The 20,654-nt window shown below is 39.1% G+C and overlaps 1 protein-coding gene across 2 annotated transcripts in view; it reads right to left on the bottom strand.

The window, feature by feature from the left end:
• Positions 1–16,532: 16,532 nt before the first annotated feature.
• The window catches only part of Cenpe (centromere protein E), an 81,490-nt gene continuing 77,368 nt past the window's right edge, over positions 16,533–20,654 (bottom strand). For both annotated transcript variants that reach the window (XM_074041467.1, XM_074041466.1), the window contains 3 exons: positions 19,992–20,175; positions 18,600–18,886; positions 16,533–17,187 (listed from right to left, as the gene is read on the bottom strand). In XM_074041467.1, coding sequence (XP_073897568.1) covers positions 17,093–17,187; positions 18,600–18,886; positions 19,992–20,175 — 566 coding nt within the window. In that variant the 3' untranslated portion in view covers positions 16,533–17,092. The remainder of the gene's footprint in view (positions 17,188–18,599; positions 18,887–19,991; positions 20,176–20,654) is intronic.

Genomic DNA, 20,654 nt, shown 5'->3' on the forward strand with positions numbered 1-20,654 from the left:
TTTTCCCCAGTCTGCTTCATCATTGTGGCAGAGTAACACCTGACTGTGGTTGAGGCTATTTCTTGGTAGAGCAGCCAGAAGTCCACAATCAGGGATTTTAGCCAGAGGCCTAATCTACATGGTTTCATGCCTGTTCCTTCCCTCAAAAATTCCATCTTGGCTCTGTGAGTTTCTCCTGTATTCTTTCTTTCCTAAGAGTAAGAACACGAGGTTTAATTTTTAATTCATCTCTGCTGACACAGTAGAAACTGAAAAATGGGAGAACATCTCACAGCTAACTAAGATGTGGAAATCATTTTCTTTCCTTTAGCCCCTCTAAGTTTCTGTCCTTTGTGCCTGTTTTTTTCTTCTCTAGGGTAGTCAAGATAAAATGAGCAGGAAACTGCAGGTGGGTAATAGAAGAGCAACAAAATGGTGGGAGACCAAGTCATTGAAGACTCTGGAGCAGTCCTAGCTCTTAACCTAGATTGTTTTGAGGGAGGAAAAGAAAAATTCCCCTATGAATAAGGTACTGTTTTGGTTGTCAATTTGTCGTTCATAGTTTATTCCGACATTGATACAAATTTTGTGACATAATAAAGGCAGCCTGGTGACACTGAGACCATCTGGAATGGAAGTGGGGAGCAGAATATATGGAGAAACAGCAAAGAATTAAATGTGGAAGAACACAGCGATATTAGGACACGAAAAAAGGGTTAGATCTTGTGAGCCCTCTAGGCGAGGCTAGGCTAGCAACTTTACTTACTTTATCTGATTGGTGTAATTAAGCAGAGTGGTTGTGTAGGCTATTTGTACATGTACCACGTGAATTGGTTTACTCAACATCCATTCAACTCACTTGCTCCCTACCTACACTATAAAGGCTAGGAAATAAAACTATCAAATTCCTAGCCTTATTTGCTGCTGTGGGTGGTCAGGCTGCACAGATCTGGCCACTGAAATGCAGATTGAATATTCTCAGGGAGGCTTCCACTTGAATAGAAAGCTGAGGCCTCTGTGAAAGGCTTTTGCGTCTTCTTTTTTCCTGGGGTAGAATGTGCTGCTTTGGGCCACAGCAGCACATTATGTGTTGGTATGGGGTCAGAACACATGTTGGCAACAGAACAGAGCAAGAGAAGGACTATGGATCCTTGAACACAGCCCTGGAATAACTCCTCTGAACTTCTGGAAAGTAAATAAACTTCTTCTGACCAGCGTATTTCAGTTTTTCTGACACTTGGAGTAAGTGACTCTTAATAGTACAATGTTAAGAATAAAAAATTGCCAGGCACCAGTGACTCATACCTATAATCCCAACTACTTGAGAGGCAGAGATCAGCAGGATCGTTTCAAAGCCAGCCTGGGCAAATAGTTTGTGAAACCCTATCTTTTTTTTTTTTTCTTTTATTATTCATATGTGCATACAAAGCTTGGGTCATTTCTCCCCCCTGCCCCCACCCCCTCCCTTACCATCCACTCCACCCCCTCCCCCTCCCCCCCCACAATACCCAGCAGAAACTATTTTGCCCTTATTTCTAATTTTGTTGTAGAGAGAGTATAAGCAATAATAGGAAGGAACAATGGTTTTTGCTGGTTGAGATAAGGATAGCTATACAGGGCATTAACTCACATTGATTTCCTGTGCATGGGTTTTACCTTCTAGGTTAATTTTTTTTTTTCCAGGAAGTCATATATATGTTTTTTTTTCTGAAAAATTCTATCACTATTTTAAACCTTTATAATACAGATTACAGGTGAATTTTAAATTTCAAGGAGGTGAAGAGTGATACATGTCTCCCCTGCCCTTTATTTAGGTACTAACTTCTCCACTACCATCCAGATCAATATATGCCTACACAGTGTTGTTAGCTATAGGTTAATTCTTTTTGATCTAACCTTTTCTCTAGTTCCTGGTCCCCTTTTCCTATTGGGCTCAGTTGCTTTTAAGGTATCTGCTTTAGTTTCTCTGCGTTAAGGGCAACAAATGCTAGCTAATTTTTTAGGTGTCTTACCTATCCTCACCCCTCCCTTGTGTGTTCTCACTTTTATCATGTGCTCAAAGTCCAATCCCATTGTTGTGTTTGCCCTTGATCTAATGTCCACATATGAGGGAGAACATACGATTTTTGGTCTTTTGGGCCAGGCTAACCTCACTCAGAATAATGTTCTCCAATTCCATCCATTTACCAGCGAATGATAACATTTCGTTCTTCTTCATGGCTGCATAAAATTCCATTGTGTATAGATACCACATTTTCTTAATCCATTTGTCAGTGGTGGGGCATCCTGGCTGTTTCCATAACTTGGCTATTGTGAATAGTGCTGCAATAAACATGGGTGTGCAGGTGCCTCTGGAGTAACCTGTGTCACAGTCTTTTGGGTATATCCCCAAGAGTGGTATTGCTGGATCAAATGGTAGATCGATGTCTAGCTTTTTAAGTAGCTTCCAAATTTTTTTCCAGAGTGGTTGTACTAGTCTACATTCCCACCAACAGTGTAAGAGGGTTCCTTTTTCCCCGCACCTCGCCAACACCTGTTGTTGGTGGTGTTGCTGATGATGGCTATTCTAACAGGGGTGAGGTGGAATCTTAGTGTGGTTTTAATTTGCATTTCCTTTATTGCTAGAGATGGTGAGCATTTTTTCATGTGTTTTCTGGCCATTTGAATTTCTTCTTTTGAGAAAGTTCTGTTTAGTTCACTTGCCCATTTCTTTATTGATTCATTAGTTTTGGGAGAATTTAGTTTTTTAAGTTCCCTATATATTCTGGTTATCAGTCCTTTGTCTGATGTATAGTTGGCAAATATTTTCTCCCACTCTGTGGGTGTTCTCTTCAGTTTAGAGACCATTTCTTTTGATGAACAGAAGCTTTTTAGCTTTATGAGGTCCCATTTATCTATGCTATCTCTTAGTTGCTGTGCTGCTGGGGTTCCATTGAGAAAGTTCTTACCTATACCTACTAACTCCAGAGTATTTCCTACTCTTTCCTGTATCAACTTTGGAGTTTGGGGTCTGATATTAAGATCCTTGATCCATTTTGAGTTAATCTTGGTATAGGGTGATATACATGGATTTTTTTCACTTTTTTGCAGACTGCTAACCAGTTTTCCCAGCATTTTTTGTTGAAGAGGCTGCTATTTCTCCATCATATATTTTTAGCTCCTTTGTCAAAGACAAGTTGGTTATAGTTGTATGGCTTCATATCTGGGTCCTCTATTCTGTTCCACTGGTCTTCATGCCTGTTTTTGTGCCAGTACCATGCTGTTTTTATTGTTATGGCTTTGTAATATAGTTTGAAGTCAGGTATCGTGATACCTCCAGCATTGTTCTTTTGACTGAGTATTGTCTTGGCTATTCGTGGCCTCTTGTGTTTCCATATAAATTTAACAGTAGATTTTTCAATCTCTTTAATGAATGTCATTGGAATTTTGATGGGAATTGCATTAAACATGTAGATTAATTTTGGGAGTATCGACATTTTTACTATGTTGATTCTACCAATCCATGAGCATGGGAGATCTCTCCACTTTCTATAGTCTTCCTCAATCTCTTTCTTCAGAAGTGTATAGTTTTCCTTGTAGAGGTCATTCACATCTTTTGTTAGGTTTACACCTAGGTATTTGATTTTGTTTGAGGCTATTGTAAATGGAATTGTTTTCATACATTCTTTTTCAGTTTGCTCATTGTTAGTGTATAGAAATGCTAATGATTTTTCTATGTTGATTTTATATCCTGCTACCTTGCTATAGCTATTGATGATGTCTAGAAGCTTCTGAGTAGAGTTTTTTGGTTCTTTAAGGTATAGGATCATGTCATCTGCAAATAGGGATATTTGACAGTTTCTTTACCTATTTGTATTCCTTTTATTCCTTCTTCTTGCCTAATTGCTCTGGCTAGGAATTCCAGTACTATGTTGAATAGGAGTGGAGATAGTGGGCATCCTTGTCTGGTTCCTGATTTTAGAGGGAATGGTTTCAGTTTTTCTCCGTTAAGCATAATGCTGGCTGTAGGTTTGTCATATATAGCTTTTATAATGTTGAGGAACTTTCCTTCTATTCCTAGTTTTCTTAGAGCTTTTATTATGAAATGGTGTTGGATGTTATCAAAGGCTTTTTCTGCATCTATTGAGATAATCAAGTGGTTTTTGTCTTTGCTTCTGTTAATGTGGTTTATTACATTTATTAATTTTCGTATGTTGAACCACCCCTGCATCCCTGGGATGAAGCCTACTTGGTCGTGGTGAATAATCTTTTTGATGTGTTGCTGAATTCGGTTTGCCATTATTTTGTTGAGGATTTTTGCATCAATGTTCATTAAGGAGATTGGCCTATAGTTCTCCTTTTTGGAGGTGTCTTTGCCTGGTTTTGGGATAAGTGTAATACTGGCTTCATAAAATGTGTTTGGCAGTTTTCCTTCCCTTTCTATTTCATGGAACAGTTTAAGGAGGGTTGGTATCAGTTCTTCTTTAACGTTTTGATAGAATTCAGCAGAGAATCCATCAGGTCCTGGACTTTTCTTTTTGGGGAGACTCTTGATTGCTGCTTCAATTTCATTTTGTGTTATAGGTCTATTCAGGTGATTAATTTCCTCTTGGTTCAGTTTTGGATGATCATATGTATCTAGAAATCTGTCCATTTCTTTTAGATTTTCAAATTTATTTGAATATGGGTTCTCAAAGTAGTCTCTGATGATTTCCTGGACTTCCATGGTGTTTGTTGTTATCTCCCCTTTTGCATTCCTAATTCTACTAATTTGGGCGTGAAACCCTATCTTGAAAATACCCAGCACAAAACAGGACTGGTAGGGTGGCTCAAGTGGTAGAGTGCCTGCCTAGCAAGTGTGAGGCCCTAAGTTCAAACCCCAGTAATGCCACCAAAAAAGACAGAAAAAGAAAAAAAGAGAATAAAAAAATGGAATCAGAAAGACTAGTGCAAGTGAGAAAGTCACTTAAATCCATAAACCTCTCAGTTTTCTATCTGTAAAATGAAGATAACATAGCAAGTACCTTAGGGCTATGGTGAAGATGGAGGACTTGGTACGTGAGTCTATTAGCCCAGCAATGGCCACACATGCTTAAAATGTTAGCGATTATTATTATGGGGGACATTGCCAGAGGAATTCAATTATGATTGATGGCAAAAATTGCCATCAAAAAACCTCTTGGTTTTTTTTTTTTTAAAGTGACTTAGATTTTGCATATGTCCATGTAAGGTCTTCACTAAAATTATTCTCCTTCCACTGCAGCTTCTAACATTGGGTCTGATGAGCTGTACTCACAACCAGCTGTGCTCCTGCTTTAATAAGAATGTCCTTGCTTTGACTTCTGAGGCTGTCAGAGCTTCACTACATAGAACCTGGTAATCCATTTGCTTCAGTCTCCCTGGTGCTGGGATTTCATGTGGCACTGGGGTTATAGATGTGTACACTACGCCTGGAGTTTGTTTTTTTTTTTTAAACTGAATGTTCTCTAACTAAAACTAGCTCCAATACTCCTTGTTGCATCTTTTTCAGTCTCCCTTTATCTAGTCATCTTCAACAATACCAAGTCACACCGTATTGGAAATACTTGTTACCCATTGGCATTGTTAGCAGTCTAAAAGTATTCAAGGGAAGAGGCCATGTGTTTTACACTCTTATGTTGTGATTAGCTCATATGAAAATTATATTAGTTATTTGCTTGTTTTCCAATCTACAATAATGTGTTACACATTGGCAGTGCTTTTTGCTGCCTAAAGCAGTGATTGGCACAAAGTAAGTGCTCACTATATATTTGCTGAGTAAATGGTAAGATCTCAATAGCTCCCTGAATATAATTGTTCAAGGCTTTCAAGAAAATGTGTGGGATGGGTGTCTACTTGGTTGGATTAAGGAATACCCAAATATCAGACAAGGCACTATTTCTGGGTATGTACAGGATGTGTGTTTCCAGAAGAGATTGGCACTGGAATCAATACAGAGTAACTTTCACAATGTGGGCACATTGCTCCTGAGAGAAAATGTCAGGTTTTTAAGGGAACTTGGCTCCAGAGTATGCAATGGAGGGCATGCCCCAAGATCATATGGTGGCCTTGGTTTTTCTTATCTCCTGGTTTACTGGTGCCACATCTCTGAAATTATATACCTTGTTTAACAGAGGCTTATTCCTTCTTGTGGTCTGAGAGAGATAAGGTGTATGGGTTTTGGGGAGAGATTGTCTGACTTGGTTGAGAGAGTATTAATCTTGAGCTCCCAGTATAGGAAAAAGAGAGAAAAGGAGAAAAATACTGTTCAGCAACACAGCAAACTGGCCAGTAATGTAAGCTGGCTATAACAGAAAGCTTTTTTGGTAGTCTCAATTACATTTTCTCTCCTGTCAATTTGTTCCTTCCATTTCTATGGAAAAGGGGCATTGCAATTGTGTAGCTGCTTCCTGATGAGTTGGACAATATTGGGGATATTTCTAGTGGAAGACATGAAACAATGTCTGCCAGTCATCCCTGTGGGTCTAAAAAGATCCAGCAGTGATTTTACATAGACAGGGTATTCAACGGTGTATTATACAAAAAAGAATATATATATAATTACCACTATGATTAAACCAACATGGAGGATGCCAAACAGAGTAAACCATTTGGGATCTAGGAAAACAGCCTAGGAAACCCACATGTCAGCCCAGCCACTGGACCCTCTAGAATGGACATATGATGGTCCCTTGTTTGTTTCAGCCAAGTCATTGTCTTCTCTTTTCTATACTAGTTGCTACTTGAGAGGAGGTATTGAGATAAGCACAACAGGCACATTAACGATTGCTTATATACTCCCTTGCTCCGCCAACACACAATCCAGAGCCATTCACTTACCCAACACCACTTTTTCAAGGGAGTCCAAGGAATACTTCAGATTGGAAAGAGATAAAGCAGTTTTGTTAGCTATGATAATCAGGGTTGAGGATGTTTTGGAGCACTCCTTGATGGGAAGCTACACCACCAAGGGAAAAGAGGATAGCCAAAATAGTACCTGAGCCTGTCTGGTATTATTTCTGGTAATTCATGAGTCACTTTAGAAAAGAGTTTCAAAGAGTTTTCCCAGTAAGCTGATCTGTCTGAAGAATGAATGAAGAATGGAGTAACTTGAGTACTCATCAGACATTGGGTAAGAGTGGACATGTTTCTTAGACAGTCCATTGCCTGTGGGTGTCTAGTAATTTGACAACAAAATCATGGAGGGGCACAGAAAACCATTTCTTCCTTAAAGAATTTAAGTGGGTCCCAGGTGTAGAACTCCCCAACTCTAAACCCCATATGTTCTGTACATGAGTGTGGACCCATAAAGGCATATTTTGAGTCATGTCTTCTGTTCTAGCAGGATCAAAGCCTGATATGGCACATATACCACAACAGGTTGCCCCAATGTAAGTTTTTTTTTTTAGCCTCTTAGAGTATGCTACAGGTGGCAGCACAGCCCATAAATAGGGGGCTAGCCTCTTATGGTGCTGTCAAGTTGTTTTGTGAGTTAAGTGACAGGTCGTGGTGTTAATGGTGCTGGTTCAGTCTGTGTTAAGAAGACTTCTGAATTCTTTGTCCCATGTGGAAGAATCCATGCCACGACACGTGGGTGTAAATGGAATTTATTACAAGTTAGGGAAGAGAAATACAAAGGGGAGCATGGTGGGCCCAGGAGGAAGCCAGAAGCCAAGAGTATGTTTCTTCTGTTCAGGTGCTTTTAAAACCTATGATAATCAATGAGAAGGGGAGAATAAAGAGATTCCCATCCAATAATCAATGAGTGGGGAGGGGCACGGGCAGTGCCTGGCAAGGTGCCGGTGGTCTGGGTCATGTCGGGCAACCTGAACATGAGTCCCTAACTTTCCCTAATCTAGCATACCCCAACATCTGTAAAAGGATCCCAATGGCCAAAGCTTGCTTTTCATGTATATACAATTTAAATTTTCTATAATCAGGCAGTCCCAGGACTGGGGCATCATGAGGCTTTATTTTAGAGTCTTTGTTTTGAAAGCCTTCTAGCGCTTATCTGTCCAAACCAGTGGTTAAGTGTTGGTTCCTTTGAGGGCTTCATACAAAGGCTTTGCTATTAGCCCAAAGTTTGGAATCCAAATGTGCTCAAAAGTGGACATTCTTAGGAATCCATGCAGTTTTCCCCTGTTTTTTGGAGGTTATGTAAGTTAAAAATGACCTGTCTCTGGTCTGTCATAAGGTTGTGGGTTCTTTAGTTTACTTGAAAACCTAGATAGGTAACTTGTTGTAGATCGGTACCTAGATAGATAACTTGTTGACTGCAAATCTAGGCCTTTTTTGGTGATACCCTGTAACCATATTGGGCAAGATGATTCAACACCATAATGGTGTTGCTCTAATTGCAAATACAGCAAGTCTCTTACTAGACTTTCATTAAATAGGGTAGGTGAGTTTTTAAAATTCCTGTGGTAAGACCAACAATATTGGGTGATAACTTAAGTATTGGAGTCTAGCCATTCAAATGCAAACAGTAATTGAGATTTTTCCTTCAGAGGGATGCAAAAGGATGCATCCTTTAAATTAAAAAAATTTTTTTTTATTATTCATATGTGCACGCAATGCTTGGGTCATTTCTCCCCCCTGCCCCCACCCCCTCCATTACCACCCATTCTGCCCCCTTCTTCTCCCCGCCATCCCCTCGATAACCTACAGAAACTGTTTTGCCCTTATCTCTAATTTTGTTGGAGAGTAGAAGCAATAATAGGAAGGAACAAGGGTTTTTGCTGGTTGAGATAAGGATAGCTATACAGGGAGTTGACTCACATTAATTTCCTGTGCGTGTGTGTTACCTTCTAGGTTAATTCTTTTTGATCTAACCTTTTCTCTAGTTCCTGGTCCCCTTTTCCTATTGGCCTCAGTTGCTTTTAAGGTATCTGCTTTAGTTTCTCTGCATTGAGGGCAACAAATGCTAGCTAATTTTTTAGGTGTCTTACCTATCCTCACCCCTCCCTTGTGTGCTCTCACTTTTATCATGTGCTCAAAGTCCAATCCCCTTGTTGTGTTTGCCCTTGATCTAATGTCCGCATATGAGGGAGAACATACAATTTTTGGTCTTTTGGGCCAGGCTAACCTCACTCAGAATAATGTTCTCCAATTCCATCCATTTACCAGCGAATGATAACATTTCGTTCTTCTTCATGGCTGCATAAAATTCCATTGTGTATAGATACCACATTTTCTTAGTATGTAGTATTTTTTTTTTCTTTTTAGTGGGACTAGGGTTTGAACTCAGGGCTCCACACTTGCAAAGCAGATGCTCTACCACTTGAGCCACACCCCCCAGTCCTAGATACCACATTTTCTTGATCCATTTGTCAGTAGTGGGGCATCCTGGCTGTTTCCATAATTTGGCTATTGTGAATAGTGCTGCAATAAACATGGGTGTGCAGGTGCCTCTGGAGTAACCTGTGTCACAGTCTTTTGGGTATATCCCCAAGAGTGGTATTGCTAGGTCAAATGGTAGATCAATGTCTAGCTTTTTAAGTAGTCTCCAAATTTTTTTCCAGAGTGATTGTACTAGTCTACATTCCCACCAACAGTGTAAGAGGGTTCCTTTTTCCCTGCATCCTTGCCAACACCTGTTGTTGGTGGTGTTGCTAATGATGGCTATTCTAACAGGGGTGAGGTGGAATCTTAGTGTGGTTTTAATTTGCATTTCCTTTATTGCTAGAGATGGTGAGCATTTTTTCATGTGTTTTTTGGCCATTTGAATTTCTTCTTTTGAGAAAGTTCTGTTTAGTTCACTTGCCCATTTCTTTATTGATTCATTAGTTTTGGGAGAATTTAGTTTTTTAAGTTCCCTATATATTCTGGTTATCAGTCCTTTGTCTGATGTGTAGCTGGCAAATATTTTCTCCCACTCTGTGGGTGTTCTCTTCAGTTTAGAGACCATTTCTTTTGTTGAGCAGAAGCTTTTTAGTTTTATGAAGTCCCATTTATCTCTGCTATCTCTTAGTTGCTGTGCTGCTGGGGTTCCATTGAGAAAGTTCTTACCTATACCTACTAACTCCAGAGTATTTCCTACTCTTTCCTGCATCAACTTTAGAGTTTGAGGTCTGATATTAAGATCCTTGATCCATTTTGAGTTAATATTGGTATAGGGTGATATACATGGATCTAGTTTCACTTTTTTGCAGACTGCTAACCAGTTTTCCCAGCATTTTTTGTTGAAGAGGCTGCTATTTCTCCTTCATATATTTTTAGCTCCTTTGTCAAAGACAAATTGGTTATAGTTGTGTGGCTTCATATCTGGGTCCTCTATTCTGTTCCACTGGTCTTCATGTCTGTTTTTATGCCAGTACCGTACCATGCTGTTTTTATTGTTATTGCTTTGTAATATAGTTTGAAATCAGGTATTGTGATACCTCCAGCATTGTTCTTTTGACTGAGTATTGCCTTGGCTATTCGTACCTCTTGTGTTTCCATATAAATTTAACAGTAGATTTTTTCAATCTCTTTAATGAATGTCATTGGAATTTTGATGGGAATTGCATTAAACATGTAGATTAATTTTGGGAGTATCGACATTTTTACTATGTTGATTCTACCAATCCATGAGCATGGGAGATCTCTCCACTTTCTATAGTCTTCCTCAATCTCTTTTTTCAGAAGTTTATAGTTTTCCTTGTAGAGGTCATTCACATCTTTTGTTAGGGTTACACCTAGGTATTTGATTCTTTTTAAGGCTATTGTAAATGGAATTGTTTTCATATATTCTTTGTCAGTTTGTTCATTATTAGTGTATAGAAATGCTAATGGTTTTTCTATGTTGATTTTATATCCTGCTACCTTGCTGTAGCTATTGTTACATCCTTTAAATTTCACACTGAAAGCCATCCAAAGTCTCTGGCACAGTAGTTAAAAGGGTATATAGGTTAGGCACCATCAAGTGAATATATTGAACTGTATCTTTTATGTCCCTCAAATCCTGTTCAAATCTGTCTTTATCAGTGTGGGGCCTTTTGACTCATAACATTGGTGACCAGCGAGGCTGAATAAAAATCTATTTAGAGTTGTCTGAATTCTTTCAGTCCTCTTTCTTTAAGTGGTATTTTTTCCTTTTAGGAGAAGTTGCCCCTTCTTATAATATTACTTTAATAGGGACCACTGAAATGGCCCAGCTAGGCACCCTATCAGCACACACAGCTTTACTTGCTTTTTCATAGACTTCAAGAGGAATCAAAACTATCTTAGTTTCTTGGGCTGAAAGTAGAAATTAGAGGCAGAATGCATTCTCAGGAGGTATCTGTAGCCACTTACAGCTGCTGTTTCTCAGATGAAAGGGCTGAGTGTTTTATTTTCACAGGAGGGCAATGACACAATCTGGCATTTCCAGAAATCTATTACATGCTCAGCTTCTGCTCTCCAGTTTGTACTAGAGAGGCTGGAGCATGGATCATTGTTGGGTCTGTCCTATTACACCCAACATAGCAACAGTGGTGTTACTTGATGCTGTTTTCAAATTTAGAACTAAACAACTCAATTCTATCTGTCAATTTTTCCCAGGCTCCTGTGGGGCTTTCTAAATGGGGAGCCACCTGTATGGTTTGAAGCCCCAGGCTCTGCCATTCTTCATCGAGTCTTGGGGCAGAGAGGTGATCAGACTATTTGAAGGCCATTTGTTCTCAGGCTCCTTCAACAGTTTCTTTGGACATTTTTTTTTCCCAATGTTCCTTTCCTTGCAACAGGCACATTGATAGTTTCCTAACTTTGTATGGCCCTTGCCATCCTTTTCTTTTGCTTGTTAGGGTCCTTCTTTTGTTGGGATTGCAGAAAGGACATCGATTAGTTTTGATTTCTGTTTTTCCCTGGTGTTAAAAACCTGTAAGTAATTTCATTCAGTTGTGAAGGATTCATGCCAATGAATTTCCTCCCACTGTAATTTCCTTCTGGAATCAGGATAAAAGTCATGTTTACCATATGTAGGTTCTCGAGGGCCTCTGGATCTGAGGCTGTATTTTCCATAGGTCTGATGATAGATCCATTCTAAAAACTTAGAAGGGTTTTCATTGCCCTTTTGTTGCAAATCATGTATTTTCTTTAAGCTTCCTTGTTTAGGTACCCCCTTTTGGTATCCTGCAAGAATGCACCTATAATAATGACTTACCATAGCACTGACCATATCAGCTTTAGGTCTGAATTTGGTTCTATCATTGGCATGGCATCATCAGGCACAGAGATCTGGTTAGGATTTTCATCACAGAGGCACTGTGCCTTGTTTTTGTCTTGCCTACCAATAGTTGGAACTGACTGACTGAGAGCACGATATTCAATAGAAGTTGTACATGGGCCCAAATAGGGCAGTGAGTAGTGAAAATTGTGATAAACGATTCAGTCCTTTTCTGAGGATCATCCTTGTATATCGTGTTTTGGTTTTTCCAATTTAGAAAATTTGAGGTTCAATAACACCCAGCTGGCTACTCTTGGGCGTTCACTCTGACTGGAACTGTCTCAACAGGAATTGCCCCTCTCTGCCCAGAGTGGTTGCTGAGCCAACCACTGGGTCTTAGACCATCTTCGTCCCTAAACTCATACCTAGTGGGTCCTGGATAGGGGATACCGGGCCTTCCTTTGTTCCCTGCCAACCCCTCCAGATGAAGGAGACATTACCAGTGGAGAGCAGCGTCCAGAGGCTATGGGCATTGATGGTAGAGTGCTGGGCATATGTAACAGAGGGAGGGAATTGGTCTGTAATGGATGGCTGAGCCCAGGCAGCCCTGAAACCACCAGGATTAAATGGATTCATTACATTCAAGTTAACTGTCTTCCTCAACTTTTTCTTCTGGGGCTTAGCTATCCTCATCAGAAGGCTTGTTTTTCTCTGTACCATCGATTTATTCTCTGGCCATTTTGACTTTTTTTCTTTTTTGGTGATACTGGGGTTTAAAATCAGGGGGCCTTGCACTTGTGCACTTGCTAGGAATTGAACTGGAGTTTGAACCGGGGCTTCAAAGGAGTGAGGACCCCTGGCAGGTCCCATATCAGTGTTGCCAATATTGTAACCAAAAGTTCAGTCCCTGGACTCAAATTGGTGATTTACAAATAATGAATGCAGGGTTTTGAGAAGATTAAGGTTTATTCACTAGGCAAATGAGGAGGGTAGTGACTCCAGTGTGAAAACCTGTCATTCTGCTCGAGAGAAAATGCCCAGCTTTTAAGGGACTGCTTAGGAACTCGGCTCCAGGGTACATGATGGAGGGCATGCCCCAGGACCAGATGGTGGCTTTGGTTTTTCTTATCTCCTGGTTTACTAGCACACCATCTCTGAAGATTTATATCTTGTTTGACAGAGGTTTTTTCTTTCTTGTGAGAGAGAGATAAAGGGGAAAGATTGAATGGTTTGTTAGACTCATGTTCCCGTAGGTACCTAAAGATGAGATACAAAGTATGATTCAAGAGGTGTGCTACACTCCAAAAGAACTACTTGAATTTTCTAATTTATGCCAGAAGACATCCAGAGAAGACTGTGGGAACGTTAAGGGTGTGGGATGATGATGGAAGGAGCATAAAGTTGGATCATGCTAAATTTATTGATATAGGCCCATTCAGTAGAGGGTATCTCCCTGAAACATCAAGATATTCAAATGCATAGGGAGATTGTGATGCTATAATAGATTTGTCAACTTAAAATCTATTCCCTCACACTAGAAGGGTCCAAAAGACAAACATTTCCCCAATATTTTGAGAAAGATTAGTGACGGGAGCTCCAGCATCCCTCAAGAGCTCCATGATTGCTTTTATCTGTGTGCTGGATCTTACAGTGGGAACTGTAGTCACTCAAGTGGAAAACTTCAATGAAATGGAATAACTAAATTCTGGGGTAATAGGGGCCAAGTGACAGCACTTAGTCATCAAAGGCAAGGAGGGCTTAGTAACTGTAATGGACAGCATTCAAAATAGCAATCAGAATAGTCCAACTTGTGTAGACTTATGGAACTGGCTAGTTGATCATGGTGTCTAGAAGTGAAAGTGATAGGAACCCAACTAAATTGTAACTTGAATTGTATAAGTCAAAAACTTCCAGGTGAAGTGAACAAAAGTTTAATTCAAATAATAAAAACAGAATCACAGCCTCCTAATCAGTTTCACAACTTGGACCAGTTTATACATCCAGAACCCTTTGTATGAAGAGGAGGCTGGTCTGCTTGAGGAAGGTCCCAGTACCCTATGAAAAATTCATCTTTTTCTTTCCAGCCTTTTCCAAGAGACTTATGGCCTTTTATCAGGTTAATAGTGCATCGGGAAAAGATTATCAGATCCTTTAGGAACTACTAGGAACTGGCTCTGAACTGACACTAATTCCAGGAGGTCTAAAACATCACTGTGGCCCTGTAGTCAGAGTAGGGGCCTATGGTTGATTTTGAGTTTTAGTTCAGGTCTGACTCTCAGTGGGTCCCTAAACCCATCCTGTTTTTTTTCCCCAGTTCCAAATGCACAATTGGATTGGACATACTTAGTAGCTGGCAGAATCCATACATTATTAGTTCTCTAAACCTATGGAATAAAAGATATTATAGTGGTAAAGCCCAAATGAAAGCCATTTGGAGCTACTTCTACCTAGGAAAATGGCAAATCAAATCAGTATCATATTACTGGATATGACTTATATCCACTAATAAACCCATATTATTGGATGGGTTTTAGAGATTAGTGTCACCATTCAGGACTTCTAAGAGGTAGGAGTGCTGATTCCAACCATATCCCCATTCAACTTACCTACTTTGCCTTTGCAGAAGGTACATGGATCCTGGAGAAAGAGGCAGAATGCCTAGGGGGCACCTCTGAATTTTGGAAACAACATATTCTTCATTTGGGTGTAATACTCCAGCCCATTTACTGAGTGAAACAAAAAGCTGCTACCTTTGAGTTGGGCCCAGAATGAAAGAAGGCTCTGAGTCTTGGTCTTATCATTCAGCAGATCCAATGGTACTTGAGATGTCAGTGATAGGTAGGGTATCTATTTAGAGCCTTTGGCAGGCCCCTATCAGTGAATTGCAGCATAGGTGTTTAGGATTTTGTCCAGTGATGTAATCAATCATGCTTATAGTTAAGCCTCTGTAAATGACTGAAAGAACTGTTTGGAGGGTTTCCAGATGACTGAACAGGTTGAAGTTCCTGGAGGGTAGCTTGCCCAGAGAGGACATGGAAGCTCTGTGTTCCTTTCCATATATCTTTCCTTATGCACCTCTTCCATCTGGCTCTTTAACCATATCCTTTGTAACAGGCATTTATAACAAACCATATGTAAGTGTTTCCCTGAGTTTTGTGAGCCTAACAAGTTAACTGGAGCCAAGAAGAGAGGTTGTGGAAACCCAAATTTATACCTGGTTGGTCAGAAGCACAGGCCACAACCTTAGTTTGCAATTGGGACCTAGAGCTTATGTGTGTGAAGACTTGTGGGACTGAGTTTTTGGGATCTGATACTATCTCTAGGTAAGTCAAGTCAGAATTGAGTTGATTTAGAAGTGCCCAGTTGGTGGCCCCAGGAGAAGCACTTCACTGTTTGTTGGTGGGGTGAAAACCTCTGTCCCTACATTTTGGTCACCAGAGGTCATAGAAATGTTCTGTGTTGTTGTATTGGGAATAAAGAACAGGAAAAGTGCTTTGGTTTTCCTCCCATCTTTACCAATAGTCCCCTGAATGAAGATATTCATGCCCTATGTGAATGTTCATCAAAGAGTGACCTCGACAGAGGAGGACTTTAATAATTAATTGGATAGGATCACCCATTCTGTCGATACTAGTCAGTGACCTTCTTCCTAGCTGGTCATCATCACCAAACAGACTCATGGGCACAGTGGACACATGAAAGGGATGGAGGTTGTACAAGGGTTCTCAGCCTCTGTAATATGAGAGCCAGTTTCCCCATAAATCCCGTCTCTGGAGAACCTGATTAATACAATGATTCTTATGAGTAACAGCATCTTTTTTCTTCTCTGGTCTGATTTTACTTTTCAGACCATCTTAGTGTTGTCTAACTGCTTTTTATCACTCTTGTGGTTTTCATGACTGGTTTTTGTCATTGTTCATTCACAATTATTCATGATATTGAAACTCAGATCACAAGAATTAAGCAACATTAGGAGGAAGGCATCAAGATGGTGGAAGAGGAAGCCCCAGTCCTCATTCTGGACAAGATACGTTGACTTTACAACAACGTACAGACCAAAATGCCCTTATAAAAACTTCAGAAATTAGTTAAGAAGTTACAGTACCTCAAGTGAATGCAAAATTGAGAAGAGCTGTACCGAAATGGGAAAGAAGAGAGGTTTCGCTCTACCAGAGATTGCCCTTCCTGCCAAGACACCATAGCTCAGTACCTACCTAATGGCTTCTTCTTAGGCAGGAAAGAGTGGAATGTGTGTCTAGCATGCTGGCTCTTTTGGAAAGTGCACACCTGTAATCCCAGTACTTGGGAGAATGAGCATGAGCTCAAGGTCAGCCTGGAATATATAGTGAGACTCTGTCTCTCAAAAAAAGAATATCCTTCCCCCCAAATAAAAACACCAAACCTCCAAAAAACAAAACTAGACAACTTCCCAAAACAGAATTTAAGTCTAGAAAATATGTGTACATTTTTAATAGCAAAATCCTGAAAGTCAACAAGAGGAGAGATGAGTATCGCACCAAGAAACCATTAATAGTACATGGAATTGTGACTCTGAGCTACTAATTTAACAATTCATTGAATGGTACTAAAAAAGTAGCTTGGAATTTTTTCAATAAGTATCAGATATTAACTTATGTACTATGTTTTAGAATTACCTAAGTCATATGTGCATAACTTTAATAAAATATATATTTTATGACTACATGACTGGAAATGTCATTCAATAACTTTATTGTACACATATATATATATATATATATATATAAATAAATAGAACAGTTCAAAATTTAAAAGTATTAACAAAAAGAAGGTATTACTATCACCATTCTAAACTGCTAGAAATAAGTTAATTTCTTGTTCCTTCATCTTCCAATTCTAGAGACAATGTGAAAATCAAACTGAAAACTGGACTGTGACATATTTGTCCAGGTAGACACACAAACATAAGGAATGATGGGACATCAGAAAAGTAACAGAGCAACAGAGGGTTGCCTACTGGGTTTTGCATTCTGGCATATCTTTTCCTGAGGAGGCATGCCAAAGACCAGGCTTGGGATCCATATTCTCTGTTCCTTCAGTTTGCTCCTCTGAAAAAAGAAAGTAAAACCCCAAATTAATCCTATTAAAATACACATTGAAACCAAGCACAATTGGAAACAGAAAGTATGTTAGAAAAGATATAAGGAAAAGGGGCTAGTGGAATGGCTCAAGTGATAGAGTGCTTGCCTAGCAAGTGCAAGGCCTTGAATTCAAACCCCAGTGCCTCAAAAAAAAAAAAAAGATAGAAGGAAAAGTAACAATGTGGCTCATTGTGTTTGGTAATTAAAAAGGTACATTTCACCTCATCAGAGAAGTTTATTTCCCACTTTGTCATAAGATGAGCTGTTAAGAAAACTCTATTATACATAAAATTAAGAAGTGCTAAAGTTTTAGTTAGAATGAATTAGAGATTCAAAGCAAATCAAACATGAATTCAGTTTGATTCCCTTTTGTCTTATCTTTTATTAAAATGATGTGCTAAACAAACATAGCAGTTCCCTCTTATCCAGCGTTCCTTTCCATGGTTTCAGTTACCTGTGGACAACTGCAGCCTAAACATATTAAATGGAAAACTACAGAAATAAACAGTTCAGATCAGAGATTTAAAATTGAATGCCACACTCAGTAGTGACGGAATCTGTTTCACTTCATCCCAACCGGGACATGACTCATCCTTTGGTTCAGTGCATCCACACTGAGTGCTATGTGGCCATCAGTGGTCATTTCAGTTGTCAGATGGACTGCTGCAGCCACCCTTATTTCACTTAACGATAATAGTGCTGAAGTCTTAACAGCAGTGAAGGCGGCAATTTGGATATACCAAAGAGGCTCCATAAAATGCATCTTTGAAGTGAAAAAGTAAAAGCTTATTACAAGTACTGTATATATAGGGGGAAAATGAGTACATATAAGATTCTCTACTATCCAGGATTTTAGGCATCCCACATAGGTCAGAATGAATCCCTGCAGGTAAGGGTGGACTACTATTACAATAGGTACTTTAGAGAATACTTAGTTATCATTAAAAAAATCTTTTTTGAGCTAAGTACAGATGTGTGTGGGTAAAGAATCAGATGTATGAGACTTTTTAAAACTCTGTAAATGAGTTTTTCCTTATCCTGACAGCAGAAGGAGGATGCCTTTGAAAGATTTTAAACAATGGCGATGGAAGATAATGAGCTATAAATCTTGGAAAGTAACTAACAAACAGAAGCAAGAGTTTATGACAGTTGAAAATTTAAAAGGCAGAGTAAGGATTTCACATGGGGTAAAAAAGTGAATGCACTTCAGTGCTAAGTCTGGGAGATATTGACTTTCTCATACAGACTCAGTGAATGAAGCCTGGGCACTGGCTGCTCTGCCATCTTTTCCTGTCAAAACTGGACCTTTGGGACCAAATAGTAAAGATAAGTTCCAGTTGTTATCCCCATATTCCCATGTAACCAGTTCATTTACCTACCTGGGGAAAGGCCTAAACCTGAGTTATCAAAATAGCGAACCGGCTGAGGTACTGGTAAAGACTTTGACCGGGTATCAAAAAACCAAGATTTTGGCGATTCCTTTGACACAGGATCTTGTAAATTCCGCTCCTTGCAATGGGAAGGCATGTTCTGTCTCTTTTTAGAGTCTGTTTTAATCACTTTAGGAGACTTTGGGGAATCCTCACAAGTTACTTCTTGGTGAGTCTCTCTTTTAATGGTCCTGTCCTTCCAAGTTTTGACTTCATTGGAAAGATGGTGATTATTGCTAAGTGAAGGGGAAAAAATAAGGGAGATTATTAGACTCCTCAATTCCTAAAATGTAGTAGTCACATGGAAAAAAATTAAAAAAAAAAAGCTCTACTAAAATATATATAACATGAAAATTTCCATTTTATCACATTTACATTTGCATTTCAATATAATGTTTTCTGTTTGGATTATTTCCATAGCGTGGAAAGTAAAATGGGCCTATATAAATTGAGACTTTGTGGTTAGGAGTCTGAAAAAAATTAAAAGTACAACATTAGGTTTTCAAGTGAACTGTTATTATTCAGAGTGGTTTATATATTGATACTTTGATGCAACAAATTGATAAATTGGTCTTCTGGATAGATGAGTCTTTTATGGACCTTTGTAAAAAATATCATGTTCCTTTTATCTTGCCTAATTCCTACTTCTTTCCAGGTCTATATTTTAGATTTTTGGTTACTACCCTCTCACCTATACCTAGATAAGGTCAGATTCCTGTTTCATAATGTCTTTAAGTAAATCCCCCAGAGCCCCAAGACAGTGTCTAGCTATGCAGCCATGCTAGACTCAAACTTGTGATCTTCCTGTCTCTGCTGCCCAAATGCTGAGATTACAGGTGTGTACCACCATGTCTATTTGGCTTTTTGCTTTTGTTTAACAGCACTCATTGTAAAGAACTATTTATTTGTAAAATTATTAATGCCTAGTTTTCTTCTAATGTATTGTTAGCAGAGCATTTGGAAGATTATTGTAATCTTCCACAGTGGTAAAAACCACATAATTAACTTTGTTATATTCATTTATGAAGTAAGTAGGGTACAACAATGGACCTAAGAGTTTCTCTGTTGACTAATGCATTTGGACCTATGGTACATCTCAGTTGTTGCTTCAAAGGTCTCTGTTTCCTGGTTTTTGGCTTAGTTAAAAATAGGTTAATGAATAACAAACATCTGGAATGGTGTCATTTATTTTTATTCCTTTTTAAAAAGATACTTATTACATAAATCCTAAAAATTCCTTCCCCCATAATATATGAAGGCTGCTGACTGCACAAAATATGTACATACACTTCCCAAGATAAGTACAGCCATAAGCATAGTATCTGTATAAGCAGATCTTACCTTAACAACTCACTGTTTTGCTTTGTTAACTGTTCATTTTGTTGCTTTAACTTAGAAATTTCCTTTTCTAGCCTTTTATATTCACTTTTCAAAATAAGAGCTTTTGTGCTTTGTACAATACCGCTGCCACCTCCACAGGTTAATGGTTTACTTGAGGGCTGAGAATCAGAACGTTCTGATAACACTGTGGGAGGCAAATACACAAACACACATGATAATTTTAATTACCTCCAAAGCTCAAAATAAAAGAAATATTACTAAGAGCAACAAGTCACTATGAAAACCAGAATGCCTCAATTACTATGCTTGGGAAATTATCTTTGACTTTTTTCTCTCTCACTTCCTCTGCCAATTTGATCCTCAGTTCTAAATGTCTCCAGACTCCACCCCAACCAATTCCATTACTGGCTCACAAAGATCTTCGAACCTGACTGCAATAACAGCAACCCAATGTACAGCTGTCCTTGGTTGATCTATGCCCTACAGTTGTGCTCACCTGAAGGGGTTATTTCCACACAGTATGTGTGGGGTTCAACCCCAGTCACTCGGTGCATTTTAAGTACTCAACATATACTTGTATTGAAATACACCTTAAAATGATATTAAAGCATGTTAGTAAGTATTCTACACTATGTATGTAAAAGCAATGTAAGAGACTGTGTT

This window comes from Castor canadensis, chromosome 9, assembly GCF_047511655.1.
Source record: "Castor canadensis chromosome 9, mCasCan1.hap1v2, whole genome shotgun sequence".
Taxonomy (NCBI): domain Eukaryota; kingdom Metazoa; phylum Chordata; class Mammalia; order Rodentia; family Castoridae; genus Castor; species Castor canadensis.